At 38.8% G+C, this 20,319-nt stretch overlaps 1 protein-coding gene across 1 annotated transcript; it reads left to right on the top strand.

Annotated features, from left to right (window-relative positions):
- Positions 1-11,351: 11,351 nt before the first annotated feature.
- Positions 11,352-14,008, top strand: LOC145074651 (putative WRKY transcription factor 50). The gene is made up of 2 exons (XM_079020992.1): positions 11,352-11,479; positions 13,773-14,008. The coding sequence occupies exons 1-2, from the start codon at positions 11,352-11,354 to the stop codon at positions 13,894-13,896; spliced, it is 252 nt and encodes an 83-aa protein (XP_078877118.1). The 3' UTR covers positions 13,897-14,008.
- Positions 14,009-20,319: the final 6,311 nt, after the last annotated feature.

Genomic DNA, 20,319 nt, shown 5'->3' with positions numbered 1-20,319 from the left:
ACCACCTTCTCTAATAAGAATATATTAAACTTAAATATTTGCAATTGGTATGCCTATTATGTACAAAGAATCACTATAATTAATTTCTCGTAAAAGGTTTCATATGGGAGAAACTTACCTTTTCCCAACATATATCTTTTGAGGAAACTTGTAAATTCTAATCAATGATTTCGGCTAGTCTAGTACACATCAACTATACCATATGAGAAAATCAAATGAACCACATAACATCCATGGTTTTATATCAAAGTTCTTTACAATATGTTTCTTTTTTCTTTAGGCACTAGTCATATACTTGATTCTTCGGTGAAAGGCGATTATTCACGTAACAATTACGTTACAACTATTTATATCTTTATCTCACACTTTGTTTTCTTTTATGAGAGTCCATTAATCAATATATGTAACATCCCAAAAATCAGGGTAAACTTTTTAATTTTTCAAAACCAATCCAGAGATCGTAATTGTTTACAAAACATTGTTTTCAAAAGTAATAATCAAAATCCGAGTATCCCTAAAATCCAAAATCATAAAACCAGAAGGATATGTACGATCACGCATTCGTCTAACCGTGGTCATCTGAAGTACCTGAAACATAAAACTAAAACTGTAAGCAATAAGCTTAGTGCGTTCCCTCAAAATACCACCACACAAATATATATCATATACAATCATGCATGTTGGGTCCAATCAATCATCAGAATGGAATACCCACGGGTCCACAACCATCGAGCTGGATTACCCCCGACACGATTAGTCATCAGATTGGAATACCTTGGCCCACTCAGTCATCAGAATGGAATACCAATATGCAACGGGTCCACTCAATCATAAGACTGGAGTACCCTCGCTCCACCCAGTCATCGGATTAGAATATCCTTGGTCTATTGGCTCACACACATAACAATAAAGCATCAACCCGAAACCATAACATGTCGACATATACATAGCAAACAACATAGTTCTAACTACATATAATCATATAACCAGTCAGCAGATAAACAAACAGATCTACAGATCACTACCGAATAACAACATCCTATACACCAGGATAAAGATCTAACATATCACTACAATATAACAACATCCTATACACCAGGATACACAATCTAGTGGGTTTGTATTAGTGCCTTCAACCCACGAGTAAAGTGAGGAAAACTCACATCGTTAAGAAGTGGTTGATTCCAAGAGGGGGAGAACCGCTTGGGATTATCAAAAATATTTAAAGTGTGTATTAACTTGGAGTTCATATCTAAGGACAAGAGGATAGTTGGTTTCTAGGAGTAATAAAGGAGTCAAAGATTAAGGATTTGAGTTATCTCATTTGGGAAAGTGAAACAGAGGTAGGGACACATTTTGGATACATGGCTAGGTTCAGGTTGAGGTTTGTGTACGGACCTCTCTGTCTGTTCTTGTCTAATGAAGTCTCTAGGGTTCGAAGCACAACCCGAACGCCTGATAAGGTTCAGTAGGCCGTGGGTTTGGCTCATATTGATCTTTGATTAGGTGTTCGGAAATGACCATGGGATGGTCCCATTGCAATTGTGGAAGTGTTGTGAGACTGTGGGGAAGCCGTAGATTTCACTAGATTGATAGAAGGGTGTGGAAGTGTAGTAAGTCTACGACTTGGCTCATAGGAATCTATATGACGAGTTAGGTTGTACCAAAAATGGTTGTGAGACTGTGGAAGGACTGTGTATTGTAGTATAGTATGGTTCCTGTGGTTTTGATAAGCGTTAAGTGGAAAGTTGATTGGATTCTTGTTGGTCGGTGGGATGATAGCAGTATGTCTGTGGGCCCACCGGGTGCTGATCAGGAATCTTCATGGCTGAGATTGGGTGATGGCAAGAACGGTGATGAACCGTGAGCTTCTCATTCCAATGTATGGATGGTGTCACGACGTGTAGTGGACCCTCGTGGACTTTACTTATGTGTTGGGTCGGTAGTATGCTGTAGAGATTCGTATGGTGTAATTCATTTGGTCTTTGGCATAATTGGGTAATTTAAGCACTATAGGAATACTACTGATGGCTTAGTATCCGACGGGTATGGGTTGGTTTTTGGTAGGACTTGGGCTTGTTAGAAAAGTCACAATGGTTATCGGAAGTTCCTCGTAGGTTTCCTTAGTGGATCCCTATTCGTTGTTGCAAGACCGGTTTCAAGTGAGTTGAGTTGCCAGTGGTAGAGTTAGTTGTAGGAACCTTGGATGAACTGTTAGTTAAATTGTGCCCCTGATCGCATAGGCATATGTATGTTGCCCAAAATTTTCTACTGGATTGACCACTGATACGCTCATGGGAGCGATGGGATGATGATGACTCTTCAGGAAGTGAAGTGTGTACCTGAGAACTTTTAGACGATTTTGAATAGATGATGATCAGCCTCTATGAATGTCCCTGGAAATTTTAGGATTTTGGATTCTCGATTCTGTGGAGTGGAAGTTGGTTCAGTCATAGCTAGGTTGATGCAGTATAATGCTTTCAAGAGGTTGGATTGTTGCTGATGTCAGTTGGGCTCTATTTGGTTTCTCAAGTCCAAGTTTGATGCATTGGTTCTACAAACGGATTAGCAGAATCATATGGATTGTGCAAGTGCAGTTAATATTCTAACCGAGTCAGATTTTGAGGACGGAATCTATTTTAAGTGAATATGACGATATTCAGGAGGTAGATGGCTGGCATCATAAGGAGTTCTTCAGCAGCTAATGGTGGAGAAGTGTGAGAACCTAGGAAGAGCCTAGGGAGTGACCTTAGTCAGATGAGTATGCTGATAGAGTAGAGTATTTCGATGGGGAGTGAGCACGCATGACGAGATTAGTGATCGGGAAGGTGAAGCAACTACTTGGGAAATCTGGAACGATCCGTGTGGAAAGTATGGGTAGATGTGGCAGGTAGTATGAGCCCGTACTACTGAAAGCAGATGACCCATACTCGAAACAACGAAAATTCCAGAGGTTCTGAGTAGCAGGATGAGAAGAGATAACATGGTTCGAGAACCATGGTTTAAGGTAGATTGAGAAGAGAAAACATGGTTCGGGTACCATGATTCATAGCAGATCGAGAGGTGGCCACATGGTTTGAATACCATGACTCGTGGCGGTTAGTGCTTTTGGTTTTACCAGTTATTCCATTGCGACTAATCGGACTGAGATCAAATGTGACAGAGTGTGGGGCCAGAGGGCCAGGTTGAACGAGTTTCAACGGAGCATACCTTGAGAGGGAAATCAAGTTAATTTCCGAGAGATTTTTGGTGGGATGCCAGTTGGAGTCACAAGACTTAGGGATTAGTAGAGATGGTACTTTATGGAGGATTACGGATTGAGTTGAGCAATCGGTTGATAGAGGAGATGTCAATTTCCGTGACCAGAGTTGTGTTATTTCCGTTTCCTGTGAGAAGCAGGAGGGCCATTGAGTTTCCACTTTCCGAGTTTGAAGGTAAACCCTATGGGGTAGCAATGATTGCGATCTTTTACTAGAGTATTTGGGCAGTGTGTCAGCCGCAGGGTAATGTTATTATATGAGAGGGTCATTAGGGTTGACTGAGATGGTCAGGGACAAGAATATACCCTATTTGAGTATAGTAGGGCATGTGTTAGCAGCAGCATCAGGTGGTCAAGAGGAGTAAATTAGGGCAGTGGCTCTCATTGTCTGTGATGGATATTTAATGTGGGAGTAAGGTCTCTGCTATCATGATGATTCTCATGATGGGATGTTGGATGGGGAGTCAAAAATGAGGAGTATGATAGTTCATTAATGTTCAGACTGAGAGTTGTGACAATCACGTGATAGTTGAGATGTCTAGTAGTGTGTCAGTATGAGATTGAATGACATTGGGAGACTGGTCGAGGAATCAGAGACAAGGCACATGATAGTGCATTATTTCTAGATTGAAAGTCAAGATTGTTTCAGAATAGTCGGGGTAACCGGCAGTGCGTCAGTCTGGGGTATTCAATATGACCAGAGGCAGTCACATTGCGAGGATTCTGAGGTGTTGTTTGAGATGCAGATATTTGGAGTTGCTTGGTCTCCATCGGGAAGATCATTGAATGACTGCGAGGTTGGTTTCAAGAGTCAAGTGAGATATAATTGGCGAAACAGTATATGGGTAGATTGTTAGTATGCCTGTGGTAATGGTTCGAACCCTGAGTGGGGGAGATCCGGGTATTTTATTGAAAGGATCAGGGACTTGTTCAGCGGCAGGTAGAGAAGTCGGATATCGAGACCTGCGTATCGAATGTATGAGACCAGGGTTATTGGTGGACGAGGCGACGTGCAGAGCGAGGTAATGCAAGATGTACGTGTTCAGGAAAAGATGAGTGTCCCCACGGCAGGTGGCCGTTAGATAGATATCATGTGGTGGTTAGAAATTCTTCAAGGTTGTGATGGTAAATTCGAGACGATTGGTTTGAAAGGATAGCTTCGGCGGTGAAGAACTTTGGGGTTAGTGTTCAGTTTGTTATGTGAATTTTAGAAAGAGTAGAAGTGGATTGGGCAACTAACTTCAGGATCGGTATGGGTATACTTGCACGGGTTTTGAGCAATAGAGGAGGAGGTTTCGGATGTTTGTCAACGTCGTCTGAGTCGTTGAAGATTCGTCCGTGTTTCAAATGGGAGTTGGAATATTCCGAAGTTGTGTGTTGTGTGAAATAAAGATTAGTTATGAGATTCTGAAGGAATGCATTGTTGTATTTGTGTATGATGTCGTAAGTAGGAGATCAGTGGTTGTGGCAGGACATCGTGAGGTTCTGTGATGGTGTACTGAGGTATCCGTGTATGATGTTCTAAATTTCGGGTTATTTTGAGGTTTGAGTAATGAGATGGCGAGTGGTGTATCAGGTGTCTACGGTTCCAGTGGGAGCTCTTTCAGTTAATTAACATCAAGCGAGATTATCTGAGAATGTGAATTGCAGTGAGAAAAGTGTTTTGTTCCGACGGTGGTCGTCAGGAGTAGTGATGCTTAGCCTGGGTGGGTGGGTGTACCTATCTATGTTGGGTCGTAAGGCGTAAGTTAGTGAACGCGGTGAAGTAATAACCTGAGAATGAGATTGTGGGGTGTTAAGAGAAGGTGTTATGATACTGCGGGGTGCCGTAGTACTCACTAGTCAGCAAGTGGGTGTTGTGATACTGCGGGGAGCCGTAGTATTCACTAGTCAGTAAGAGGGTGTAGTGATACTGTGAGGAGCCGTAGTACTCACTAGTCAGCGAAAGGGTGATGTGATACTGCGGGGGGCCGTAGTACTCAATAGCCAGTGAGAAAGTATCGTGGGTTACGGGGAGCCATGTTATTCGTTAGTCAGTGCATGATGCAAGAGAGTTCTTAGGCTGAAGTAGCCTTACCGAATTGAGTTTTCGGGAAACCGGTGGCCAGACTGGGAAAGAGACGAAGGTCTCCAAAATGGTCGGGGATCATTATATTCTGATTTATGCTATGGAGACTGCAATCGGAAGGAATCGAAGAAGTGATGTACGCGTGGGTTGCGGGTCATGGATCGCGAGTTGAGTATATCGTTGGGACGAGTGGTTCCAATTATGTGTCGGACCAAACTCTCAAGTGAGTTTGATTCTAGTGGTGTATTGAGTTGGCAGAATGAGATTCTATATTTAGAAATGAATTTCATTATGGAAGGGGTATTGTTTCTCATCGGGTGTCCTAGACCTGAGTGGGTCAGTTCGTTGGTAGGGGAAAACCGCGAGACACATGAAACTAATGGGTAGTTGACGACAGAGGCCGAGGGTGAGATGATTTCAGTTGGGATTATAAGTAGTCAGTTGGAGTAAAGCGAGCTTCGTGATCTGTGTGTCATCGCGGGCCGAGATAGTTATTGTGAGAAGGAAGCCAGTGAGACGTTTTGGAACATGCCGGGTAACCTTTGGAGGTTTAATCGCTGGGTTTGGAGATGACCTAGTGCTCAGTATTGAAGGGGATATCTAAGGAGGGAGTTGAGGTTTATGTTTGTTAGATGCCAGAGGATACTGCTGAGCAAGCGCAATCTTTTTCTTGTGTCGGAGGACAGGGTGTTGAGAGCTCATCGTTCAGATGGGTTTTGTTTGCAGTCCAATGGATGGGTCCTTGATGTGATGTGATCCTTTCAATTCTTTGAGTATGATTTGGATTGTTTAATATATCTGGTTTAAGTGATCAGCAGCCGGTTTTTGGGCATTGTCTTGGGTTATCTGTCACTACGAGAGAATGAGAGGGGCAGTGAGTTATCGGGGTCGGTTATTCAAGGAGCAAATAACATGGTGATATCTTGAGAGGGCGGTTTGGCGGTGAGACAGGCCACTAGAGTTCCAGAGCCTGGAGAGTCAGAAAGGGTGTCGTAGCAGCAAAAAGGTCCGTCTTATTCCAAGTTTTGAAGTTTCGGTTTGGATTCAGGTGTCCATGGGGGAAGATAGCTGTGTGGTGTGAGATTCTTTAAGTATTGCTTTTTGGTTATTGGGTTCGATCTATGTGTTGTTGAGGGGTGATTTCGAGGGCGAAATTAAATTCAAGTGGGGGAGAATTGTAACATCCAAAATTTTCATGTATATTATTGTGTATTTTAATCGTGAGGTTCATGGAGAGACTCGACGAGTTGAGGGTCCAACTCGCCGAGTCGAGTCGAGTTGCTCACGTGGATTTAATGAGTGGACTCGATGAGTCAGAGAACCGACTCGCCGAGTAGGTGTTGGGCAGAGAAACCCTAATTCTACGGGGTTGGGGCCTATATAAGGGAACTTATGCCCCCATTTGTAACACCGTAAATTTTCAAACAAAATTTTCATTCCAAAATAAGTTATTTTCATTCAAAACAAGGCATAAACATTTCAAGTGTCATATCAAAAATACAAGTCATCTAAATCCCAAGATCACAAAACATCCTTCAGTGTGTACAGATCACGCCGACGCCTTCCCACGGTCCTCGCTAATACCTGAAGCACATACATAACAACTGTAAGCATAAATGCTTAGTGAGTTCCCCAATATACAACTTACGCACATACGCCTTTCCAGGCCCTGACCTTCCGGTCCATGTGTCTCAGGGGACTTCCGTCCCTGCTGGGTAAACCTTCCGGTCCTACCCACGCCGACCTTCCGGTCCATAACACAACGCCTTCCGGCCCATAACATAATCGCCTTCCGGCCCATAACATAGTGCCTTCCGGCCCACATAAACATACATAGTACGCATAACAATTAACTTATCACATATAGCACGTATATCACATATCATATCCGACCTTCCGGTCACACAGTCAAACCCTTCCGGGTACAATATAGTGAGAAGACTCACCTCGTGAATGTCGAAAGCTAACAAATCCCAAAGTCACTCGTACTCGATCCGCCGAGCTACAATCTCCCTCTAACATCATACATATAGCACGTATATCACATATCATATCCGACCTTCCGGTCACACAGTCAAACCCTTCCGGGTACAATATAGTGAGAAGACTCACCTCGTGAATGTCGAAAGCTAACAAATCCCGAAGTCACTCGTACTCGATCCGCCGAGCTACAATCTCCCTATAACATCATACATCTCTTATTAACACTTTTATCTTCTAAGTTTGACTATCCCTAAGAGGTCAAACATAGGTCAACTCTGGTCAACGGTCAACGGTCAACTTGACCTGACTCGGCGAGTGCTAGGGCGACTCGACGAGTCTAGACGTCCTCACCAATTCTCTAAGATCCCTTATCTACTCGTCGAGTATCCTCCTTGACTCGACGAGTTTCTCCTGGAAGAATCGCGGGGTCACCCCGACTCAACTCGCCGAGTCTGAAGAACAACTCGACGAGTCCCAGTTAATCTTCAAGCTACTCGCCGAGTCTGTTCATCGGACCCGGCAAGTCCATGCCATGCAACCGCTCAAACTGCTTTCTAAGGTCAGAACTGCTCCGACCATTCATAGGTCTGGCCTTCCTAGACTGATTCATCACGTAAGGTCCTCATTTCGGTGCTCATAATACACCCCATGACTCATAATTTACATTTTGACCTAAGGCATAAGGATTCCAATCCAAAGCCTCCATTGATTCCCGAAATGCTCAGGCATGGGACATTCTGGACTTCCAAAGATCCCAATACAGGGTTCCAATCGTTTGGGGGACTAAGGTAACACTCAATCTAGCCACAAAAGGGTTCAATAAACCCTAAATCCATATATACATCAACATAGAAGGATGCAACTCGAAATATTACCTGAATAACGTGCTCTCTGTGTCCCCAATCCTCAGAACGTGGCTTCTCTTGTTGTTCCCTTAACCAAGCCTCCTCCTTTTTGCACAATAACACTTCCAAGATCAATAATGGTCTTCTATCTTGCTCTAGGTGCTCACAATCGAATTAGGATTTCTCTCAGAGGACTAGGGTGAACAATGACGGCCATAAGGTCCCTTATATACGTCCCAAACCTGAACGGTTAAGGTTTTCGCTAAACAGCACAGACTCGCCGAGTCCATATCCGGACTCGTCGAGTCCAGTCGCGAACCCGCGACCAGTTCCGCGATCCTACTCGGCGAGTCTAGGCTCCAACTCGCCGAGTCCTCTCTTAAAACACCCAAAATCATAAATATAACAATACCTGAAATTCCGGGCTGTTACACCATTTCTGCCTCATTAGTTACCCTACATCCCTGAGAGCAAACCCTAATTGCTATTTGAGCTAGAGAGTGAGAGAGAAGCTCATATTGTGGTTCTTGTGCATCATTTGAGGAATAGAATGAGGTTATCAAGCAAGGAGCTGGAGGTGAGGCTGTTGGATCCAGTGATTTCCTGTCTAGAGCTCTTGAGGAAGGTATGAAGTCTTTACATTTCTTCTTATTTTGGATAGATCTTATATCTATGGAGTTTTAGGGCTTTTTTTTCCATCTTTTGTTTGGGTTTTTGAGTAGCATGAGTTATCAAAAAGTCTAGACCTCGGATCTGAACCTTGTGAGGTCCTTAGAGTCTAAGTGTCCCAGCTTTATTCACCCATATGAAGGTTTTTGGGCTTAATCATTTATGAAAGGCATGTATTAGCATTTTGGAGCAATAACATCATGCATGAACATAAAGATCGAAGCTTTACGTGATTATTGAGCCTTAGGATAACATATCTATTGTTTGGACTAATGGATCTGTTTTGAATCGTCTGAATGAGCTTTGGGTCTAAATGAACTCGCCGAGTCGATGAGCCGACTCGACGAGTTGATTAGGGTTTGTCCCGAGGAGTTGAGTCATGCGATCGCTCGACGAGTTGGGAGTCAACTCGACGAGCCGAGTCAACCTCCATGAAACTTCTGAGTAAAACGATGGGACTCGACGAGTCACAAAGGTGCACTCGGCGAGTCAGGTCAAATCTGGACTTTGACTCGAGTGTTGACTTTTGTTGACTTTGGAGTTTTGGTCAACATGAGTAATTGAGACCATGGAGGGGTAAAATGGTCTTTTATCCACTTCAATGAGTTAGAGAGAGAAAGTATAGCCCTCATTTATTTGAGTCGTGAAAAGAGTATTAATTAGAGATATTCATCCTTAGTGTTAGGCGGAGGCTAGTTCGAGATCTGAGTGCGATGTTCTTTGCTCACCTGCTTGCGAGGTGAGTCTTCTCACTATACTTTACCTAGAGTGGTACTTATGTATGACCGGATGGTCTTATGTGCTTACATTGAGTATTATGTTATCCTGCTTTTGTGATATGATGTGCATTATTTCTTTGTGATTTATGTTGTGTATTACTCAGAGTTTACAGTTTTAGGACCGGAGGGTCCACAGAGTTAGGACCAGAGGGTCCATCAGAGTTGTGAGACTAGAGGGTCCCACTGAGACACATTGACCAGAGGGTCTTACAGAGCTATAGCCTTGAGTGACTAATTATATGTGCGTGGTATTTGGGGAACTCGTTAAGCTTCGTGCTTACCGTGTTATGTGTTGTGTTTCAGGTTTTCCTCAGGATCGCGGGAAGACATCGACTTGATTGTACACACCAGTGAAAAAGTTATGCTTTTGAGGATCCTGGATTTTAATCAAACAAATATGGAGTTGCAAATTGTAAATTAAATAAAAGAGATATTTATGAAATGTTTTATGAGGATTTGGCAATTCTAAATGAAAATTTTGTTTCGAAAATTTACGGTGTTACAAAAATTACATTCAAATTTTATTTTTTCCCGACTAAATAGAATATAAAATTGGATTATAATTTCTAATTGATTCTAACTCTTTTATACATTCTAATAAATTTTTTTATAAACATTATGTGAAACAAACATATTAACCAGAAGCTAAGACTTTAAGTAAAGGATTATCATGTAAAATTATTTGTGGTATACCATTCATAAAGAGCAAACAAAATTTAAAAAGAAAATAACTACATGATCATTCATCTATTTAAGCAGTTGATCATAGAAAACCTTATTTTACACACACAATTTCCAACACTAAATGATTTTTAGTTTTATTGTAATTTGTAAGTTTAGTTCATTGTCCTATATTACTTTCATACTTTAGTTCATTTGACAAAATCGATCCTTTCATTTTTGCTCAAAGAACGCACGACCCTAATACTCTTCTTGTATTAACAGTACTTTAAATCATACGAAAGTTGCAGCACTAAGAAATGGAAGTTGGATTGCACTTTGCATCAACATGGGATATATCTTCACGATTTTTAAGGAAGGTGCTAACGAAAGTTCCCAAGCATCTCACATGATTAATTCATGAAAATAATAAACAATATTATATTAAAGCACTCGTACTGTCATGCACAATAAAAAAACATGAAAACGTTATAAAAAGAGCAGGACACCTTAATTAATCAACGTACATTGATCTTAAATCTTGACATCTCTCCTAAAACTCCACTATGTTCCCCTCCTTTGCAGCACCAACAAGCCTTTCTCTTTCTCATGATCGAACGGCATATCAAAATCCTTCCTCTAATTCTTTTCAATACCATCCTGTGACCAACGATGATGACACAAATGAACATTTTTTTGAAGATATCTTGGATAATTATCATTCACTAATCGATCAACCAAGTTATCAAGACTCTATTCCTTTGGATTTTGCAGCCCATTTAAGTAGGAGTAATGAGCAAGCTCCAGTCTTGCAAGAAATGACCACAGTCGGAACTAGATATAACCAAGATTATAGTTGTTTGGATTTCGCAGACTATTTTAGAACAAATGACCAAAATATGCACTTCCAAGAAACAATCACAGCTGGTCCTTGTTTTGAAAATACAGACAACTCCATTAAAATTTCCTTCATGCCACGACCCAACAATTTTCACATGCAAGTGTTTTGTTGATTTCTCGCTTGTTATATATATGTATGTATCATATATATCTAACTTTTTTTTTTATCTTGCAACATTAGAGAGGTCATGAGAGAAAGGGTGCATGCCGGATTTAAGGTTGCCCTTCGTATGAAGACCAACCTTGAGGTCGTGGATGATGGATATAAATGGAGAAAGTATGGGAAGAAGAAGGTTAAAAGCAGTCCTTATCCAAGGTAAAGTGACCTAAAACTTCCTGTGTGCTCGCTCTTATCTAAATTAATGCAAAAAAATAGAATATTGATGTTAATACTTTGGTTTCAGTAAATGTTATGATATGGGTGCAGCATTTCCATAAGCAATTACTTATGCAAAACATTTGCTTCTTGATTGAATCAGCCTAGGGATTGAAGTGCGAAATTCCACATACGAAGGTCCATGTTTCAAGTTTTGCAATGCCCAAAATATTATGAGTGCTCCGACCTCCCATATAATGGACCTTGGGGCAGGTTCCGAATAATTTCTTTTGCAAACCATCCAATTAGTTGTTTTTCCTTTTATGGGAGGGAGGAGGAAAAAAAAAAAAGGAGCAAAAAAAATAAGATACTACCTCATGTTTTTTAATACATAAGAATTATACCATCAATATGATTAATGTATGGATATTAACATATAACTCTTTTAAGCATAATGAGATATTAAAATGCATATCTTGATTCGGTCGAGATATATTCACATCATTAGGTTTTAGCCTTTTAGGTAACAAGTTATTCGGTGTCTTTTAACTGTGTCCAATTATTTCTACATTAGTTCAATCTCAATCTCTTTGAATAGTCCATTTTGCTACATCAATAACTAATTTATATTTTTAATAAATTTTTAATTATTTATAATTAGTAATTATTCGATAAATATATTTATATACCAACCGTCTTTTGTGTTTGAGTATTTTTATTTTTATTTATTGATGTGATTGATGTTAGGAAATAGCCTATGCCTATATTTCTTTTCCTTGTTTGTAACTTTCAGTTAAGCTTTATGGTTTACATTTTAATTACATTTATAATAAATAAATTAGTTCAAGAAAATTAACATCAGAAATTTTATATTTTAAATATATAAATACATTTATATAGTAAATAAATTAGTTAAATCAATGTACTAAAGTGAAGAACAATATATATCCTGTCATTATCATTTGCAAGCATTTGGATATTTGCAAGATACAGATCTACATGGCTTGCGAATACATGTTAAATGCCTTGATCTCTTCAATAACTTTGTGATGAGATGCTGTTTTGTTGTTAAGTTGCAAGAGAAATGGTTAATTTGTAGTAGTTTTCTGTGACAAGCTAGGGAGCTGTCTTGTCGTGTTTGGGATTGCTAGAATTTCCAACCGTGGAGCAAAAAATTGGTCGTATATTATATGCTGACTTGACATACGCGTGGAATTAAATTGATGCAAAATCATCACTATTCGGAAATAATAAGTGTTTCTAATAACATAATATTTCAAATAAAATTGCATCTATAATTTAAAGATGTGTTTTTAGTGACCTAATTAAGTGATAAAATAACAAAATAATTAACCGTTAAATAACCTATTTATATGCATATTTAAAAGATAACACAGTTATGAACAATAAATTTATAGTTTTTTTTTTACACTTTTGCCTTAAATGTTTTATTGTTGGTATTTTTTTCCTAAGCTTTTGTTTTTGACTTTTTTGGCTCAATTCTTTGCTCCTCCGCTTTTGCTTTAAATGGTCTTTAGGTTTTGTTGAATTTGTTTTGGTCCATTTTAGTTTTTTTATACATATTAAAGATTTTTGTAGTGTTTTCTATGAGAGAATTGACTTATTTTACATAAATGGTCTTTAGGTTTTGGTGAATTTGACATTTTAGGTCTATTTTTTGTTTTTTATATATCTTAAAGATTTTTTTAAGGAAATGGCTTTATTTACATGAATGGCACCTAGATATTGTTGAACTTGACACTTTTGGTCCTATTTTTGTTTAAAAAAAAAGTTTTGGGGGAAGCCGGAATCACCTACTAGTTTTATTAAAAATGATGCACCTGAATTTATACTATTAACAACTCTGTTATATTTGTTTAAACACATGCATTAATTGGTTAATGCTAATGCTATCTTCTAATATTTTAATATTATATATATATATATATATATATATATATATATATATATATATATATATATTTATCCGTTAATTTTCACACACTATTTATTTGATAAATGAAATTTGAATAAGTCTAATAAAACATGCTAGATATAGAATTATATTATCATCTTTGTATGTTATATATTCACCAAAAACAAAAATCCATTTACAAAGTAGTCTTATGTTAATGTTACTAACAGGTTATTATTAGGGTTTGTACTTTAAATGACATTAAAATAATGCGCACAATTAAACTTTAATAGAAATTTACTGTTGCTTTGCTTGTATTATTTTAGTTTCTTAGAATTGCCAGGTCATAATTTGATTGAGTGGTTGCTGAAAACACAGGAACTATTTCAAATGCTCAAGTGAAGGATGCAGTGTTAAAAAAAGAATAGAAAGAGATAGAGACGATTCCAGCTATGTGATTACAACGTATGATGGGGTGCATCACCACCAAAGTTCCTCCTAAACTAAAGCAACAGTATTGATCGTACCAAGAACTAATTTTTAAGTGTTCATCACTTCATGCAACCATAAAACTTTACAAGACTTGTAAAATATTTGAAACTAGTTTTCACATAAATTAATGGCATGACAGATAAAGTAGAGTATCTTCAATACAAGATTATTCAACAGCTTTTCATTATTTAAAGTAGGGTCTTCGGAAAAATGACCTATAAATTCATTATCTGGTCGGCTGGTGTAATTCTTAAATTTCTTTTACCTTATTCGTGCTCATTTCAAATCTTATCATTTATGATAACAAAGCAAATGGGTTCACTAACCAAACTAACAAATCCATACTGCACGTTTTAATTATAATATCACAATATCTAGACACTGTTTTTGGAACTTCAGTTTTGCATGATCAACTAGAATATTAATAAGGGACACGATATTGAAGAAGAGGATGAAGAATGTTGGTTTAGGCCCTCTTTCACACAGCAAAAACCGAGTAAAAAGAGAGAGGATATGGGGTAATTTTTCTTATTCCAATCTTTCAATCAATCGATTACAAGCATATTTAAATAACATACTTTCAATTACTTATCCTAAAATGACTCACCTACTTCCCATCTAAATCTCTAAAGTCAACCGGCTATTTACTTAGTCATACTTGTAAATTTAGTCATACTCCTAACAAAAGACTAAATTACCCCTGCATAAAACACATGGCTTTGACCTGGTTTTTAACAACAACATTCACCCCCCACTACAAGAATAACCGGTAATAGCAGTGACGCCTTTAGTGGAGACAGAGACTTTTAGCGGTGACAAAAAACAACCGCAATTTTTGTCGCCAATAAAAGTATCATTCGCTGCTAATGGTGTCGCCGCTAAAGGCTTTTGTTAGCAATCTGTGTCATTTTAATCTCATCTATCGATTTAAGAGATGATCCTACAACTAGGATAACATAAGAAATCTCGTGTTGTTTTCCCTCCGGTGTGTTGCCGCTAAAGAGTGAGCGTCGTCGCTAGACGATACACGCCATTTCATTCACATCCGTCATTTTAAGCGATGATCCAATGATGTTGAAAACATGACGTTGTTTCCACTCCCATGTGTCGCCGCCAATTAGTACGCGTCGCCGTTAACGACCGTCGACAATAAAACCCTCTTCGTTCTCACTTTCTTTCCCAATCTTCTGTGTTTTCCCTTTTTCACTCTGTTCACCATCGTCGACCTCATCGGAATTTCACAGAAAACATTGCAATTTCACCCCTCTCTGCTCCATTTTTCTCTTTTTCTTTTCCTTTTCTCTTCTCCCTGCTAAATTTATAGCATTTGAGATGGTTGCCGGAATTTTAAGATCCCTCAACCTTCTCGTCGAAATATACCGCCACCACCACTGTTCTCGTCGAAATATTGATTTTGTAGATGTGTATTTTGTGTTTGTAGATATGGATGTGTATTTGTATGTGCATGTATATGTATATATGTATTTTGAATGTATTTTATGTAGGTATATGTGTTTTTGTATGTACAATTCTATGTATATATGTATTTTTAACTATATGTATGGGTGCATTTTCGTGTGTATATGCGTATTTTGTGTGTGTATTATGTATGTATATGTGAATTTGTATGAATAAAATACATATAAATAACGGCGACACCTTTAGTGGCGATGGAGAGCATTAGTGACAATGCATCTTTAGCAGCGACAGAAAGCAGTAGTGGCGACCGTTGAAGCATTAGCGTCGAACCAACAATGGCGACATGCCGCAACTAATACCTTTAGCGGCGGCATGTTAGACCTTTAGAGGCGACACCCATCGCCACTAAAGATCAAAATTATTGTAGTGCAATTAATCCAAATTGTTCCTGCCAAACTTCGTTCTTTCTGTCGGTCTCTCTTTCTCAGGCAACCCACACCTCCTTCGCTCTTTGTTCTTCAGTCTTCTCCTATTAAAGTGTTGATCGTGATTACTCTCCGGTCACGGTTGGCTTCTTTTATGCCATTCCTTACTCTTCATGCTATTCATGCTCTTCTCTTCTTGCGAACATTTCGAGTTCCAAAAACAAAACCCGAAACTTTTCACTTGCTATTGTTTGTTACTTGCTACAAACTTTTGGTTTGCTACTTGCTACAAACCTCTTTTTTGCTATCCTGCTTTTCTTGCTTGTAACCGGCCCTTGCTTGCTTCTTAATAACTTGTTGCTTGCTTCTTCTTTCTTACATGCTAACAAACAACAGACTTCTGCTGCTCCATCATTCTTCTGATTAACAAACATGATCTGGCTTGCTACTTATCTTTCATTCTTGCTTTCTTTCTTATCTGCTACTTGCTACAGACTACTTGTTTTTCTTGCTTCTTTCTTAATCTCTTTCTTTCCATTGCTGCCAATCAAACATTCTTTCTGTTGCCAACCTGTTACTTCTGATGCTTTCACTACCCTGCTGCCAAAGGCTCCTCCCACCAAAAGTCGACTCTCAAAACAGCCCTCTTCAACTTGCTTTGATACCAAATGTTGGTTCAGGTCCTGTTTCACATAGCAAAAATAGAGTAAAAAGAGAGGATATTGGGAAATTTTCCTGTGTTATTCCAATCTATCAATCAATCGATGACAAGGATATTTAAATAACACACTTCCAACTACTTATCCTAAAACGATTGCACCTACTGCCCATCTAAATCTCTAAAGCCAATGTGGCTATTTACTTAGTCATACTCCTAACAAAAGACTAAATTGCCCATGTATAAAACACATGGCTTTGACATGGTTCAAATTAACACCAACATTCACCGCCTTAATCCAAACTATTCATGCCAAACTTCTTTCTTTCTGTCGGTCTCTGTTTCTCAGGCAACCCACACCTTCTTTGGTCTTTGGTCTTCAGTCTTCTCCTATTGACGTGTCAATCTTGACAACTCTCTGATCATCATTGTTTTCTTCTAGGCCATTCCTTACTCTTCATGTTGTTCGTTCTCTTTTCTTTTGGCTAAAATTTCAAGTTCCAAAATTTCTAACTTCCAAGCAGACAATGTCACCCTCGTACATCAAACATGCTGACCAAAAGTCATTCATTCATTCACACACACACACACACACACACACACACACACATATATATATATATATATATATATATATATATATATATATATATATATATATATATATATATGGGTTAGGATTAAATGTGGATCACAATTATTGTGTGAATATATAATTAAATTATGACCATTAGATTAAAATAACGAAAGAATATGATCTTAAGGTACATGCTATTAACATGGACTAGCATTTATAATATAATTACACGTAATTAATTATAAATGTAGATATGAGTTTTTATTAAGAGAGAGAAAATAAAATTATTTATATTTTAGCAAAATAAGTTAAGTTAATTAATAAATAAATCAAACAATTAAATATCCTAATCATCATTTTTTTTTAAATTAAACAAGTTATAAGAAAATCATAAAATTTAAACGTATCAGTTCTTCAAAATCTAATCACCGGTTATTAGAGACATTCTTAACGAATATTAGATATCAATTTTTGAGAACGATTATATTCAATTTTTTATTTAAGTAAACATTTTTTTCAATGATTAAGAATCAATTTTTTTAGTTATAAAATAGTTAAACTTTCATGCTTGTTGAAAAGAATCGTTTAAAATATATTCACGTAAGACGATTTTGAATAATCATAATTTATTCTTTATGAATCAAAGTTAATTCTTTAAGAATACATTGAATGATAAACGTATTTGAACCATTAAACCAACATTTTCATAAGAAAAAGAAATCAAAACATAGCTAGACATCTATGTTTTTACCGTGAAAAACCTCTATATTTTGATACATTCTCAAAGAATAATGCATTGATTGTCAAAAAACAACAAAATTGAACAAAAAAAAACCCTTTACATGATGATGCATTCGAAAAGAATAATAGTGCAGATATTCTTAAAAAATAATTTAACATTCTTGACACAAAACAATTCTTAAATAATTTAGAATTTAGAAAATATAAAATATTCTTAAAGAATTACCTTTTGGTTCTCTAGTAAGAATAAAATATATTTACTATTAGTTTTATTTTTGGAATACAGTAGCAGCTTGAAGAAACACAATAGATTTTTTTTGGCATGTATATCCCTTTTCCCCCAACCTATGCTTGTATCTTTTATGAACCATCGTCAACTATAAGAAGGAAAAGCAAAAGGATTTATTGGTTATGATTATGTGGTGCGTGATTCATGAAGGGCGGGGAGAAACCCCTAGCCATTGATTCAAGAAACAAAAATAGAGTGATGTGATTTCTTTCTCGAGGCTGTATCTCGATTTTTTTTAAACTAATTTGGATTTGATTCAAAAAGCAAAAAAAATAGTTATGTGGATGCAACTACTTACCATAATTATAGGTATTTAATTTGAGATGATAAATTAACTTAATTAATAATTTCCTAAATTATCTATATAAAATGATTGTAGCACCTGGTTTCCGGTATGTGAATTTTATTTGTGCATTGCCCTAATTTAGCCTTAGACTCGGCGAGTCATAGGGTCCGACTCGCCGAGTAGGGACGAGACTCAGGACGCGTTTTAAGTAGGCGACTCGACGAGTCCATGTCCTGGACTCGGCGAGTCACCGCTGCGGGATGAAACCCTAAGTTTCAAGGGTTTGCACCCTATTTAAACTCTCATTCCGCCCCAACTCGTCCCCATTCACCCCCAGAACTCCCCCTACATCGTTTTCCCTTGTTTCCTTGAGAGTTTGAGGTGTTTTGGTGTGTCCTTGAAGGTTTTGAAGAGTAAGAAGGGTAGATCAAGAAGAGGAGAAGGAGATCAGCCATCCTTGTGTCATTTCAACATTTCCTTTGAGGTATAACCCGTTTTCCCCTTGATTCTATGCTTAAAACTTCATTTGGGTCCTTCTTGGTCAATTCCCCAAGTTTGCATGTTCATTATATGTTGTAATAAGGCGTTTGGCCTTTGGATCTATGTAAGATTGAGCTCCAGGAGCTCAGATCTGTTAGCTTTTTGGCCTCATGAGGCTTGTTAGCCCTAGATCTACCATTTTGAGACATTTTGAGCCTTATAATCCATATTGGTGAATATCCACACGTAAAGTTGGAAACTTTACGTGTGATTCGTGTCCTAGAAGTCCAGATCTATGAATGGCATGGTCTGGAACCGAGCAAATCGGTATATTTAAGGAGTGCATGGCGGCGACTCGGCGAGTCGCATAGGTGACTCGGCGAGTCTGGTCGCGAGTCACCGAATTGGTCCCTTCTTCATGTGTCGAGTTGAGCCTTGAGTCACAGGGGGGTGACTCGGTGAGTTGGGAGCTGAACTCACCCATGTTAGGACTCGGCGAGTCAATGCCCTGACTCGGCGAGTCCAAGGCAATCTTCATAGCTCAAGAACAGACTCGGCGAGTTGTTCATACAACTCGGCGAGTCTTAGCATAAAGTGTTCATCGGATGAAGATGAACTCGACGAGTTGTTCATACAACTCGGCGAGTAGGATGAAGGTGTTGAATGACAGATAGAAGGTGAACTCGTCGAGTCATAGCCCGACTCGACGAGTAGAACCAGGGACCCAGGACATTGGTTTGCTAGGGACTCGGCGAGTGGTGATCCACTCGGCGAGTCGGGTCAACTGAAAGTTGACTCCAGCTTTGGCTTAGAAATAATCCAGGGGTAAAATGGTCATTTTACCTAAAGGACAGCTAGCAGTGTTTGATTGAGTATGTCGTGGAAATTGCAGCCGGAGGACTCCCGGAGCAGCAGCAGTCAGTTAGTTCCCGATCAGTTCAGCAGCTACTTTGAGGTGAGTTACCTTCCAGTAGCGGTGGGTCTAAGGCCACAATGCCGACCCACCAGTAGGAGTTGTATGATAGATGATTGTCTTTGTGATATCATCCAAGTTCGCTAGTATCTGACATGTTATATGCTAGCATGATATGCTGTATGTGATAGTAGTAGAGTTTGGTTGTTCGGACCAAAGGGTAGTCAGACACCCCAGATACGTCTGACAGTATGTGACGATATGTATGCATGCTGGCTTGTTATGTTATATGTGATCGTAGTAGTAGGGGTGAAATAGTCCCCGAGGATCGGTTGTTAGGACCGATGGGTAGTCAGCACCCCAGAATGGCTTGACACGGGTAAGACGGCACCCCAGAATGGCCGTATGGGTAGGTCGGCACCCCAGAATGGCCGTACCGGGTAGTCAGGCACCCCAGAATAGCCTGGCAGTATATATGTTATGTGTTCGTATGGTATGCGGTACGTTGGGGGAACTCACTAAGCTTTGTGCTTACGTTTACAGTTTTGTTTTCAGGTACCTCTGCATCGAAGGGGAAGGAGCCGGCGCGGTAGCGGCACGTCATACACACACTCTTCGGTTTCCGCATTTATGAGATTTACTGGG

The sequence above is a fragment of the Lactuca serriola genome, chromosome 9, assembly GCF_051521515.1.
Source record: "Lactuca serriola cultivar US96UC23 chromosome 9, Lser_US96UC23_V15, whole genome shotgun sequence".
NCBI classification, from domain to species: domain Eukaryota; kingdom Viridiplantae; phylum Streptophyta; class Magnoliopsida; order Asterales; family Asteraceae; genus Lactuca; species Lactuca serriola.
The sequence above is the reverse complement of the archived record's forward strand: the minus strand, read 5'-3'. Positions and strand labels throughout refer to the sequence as shown.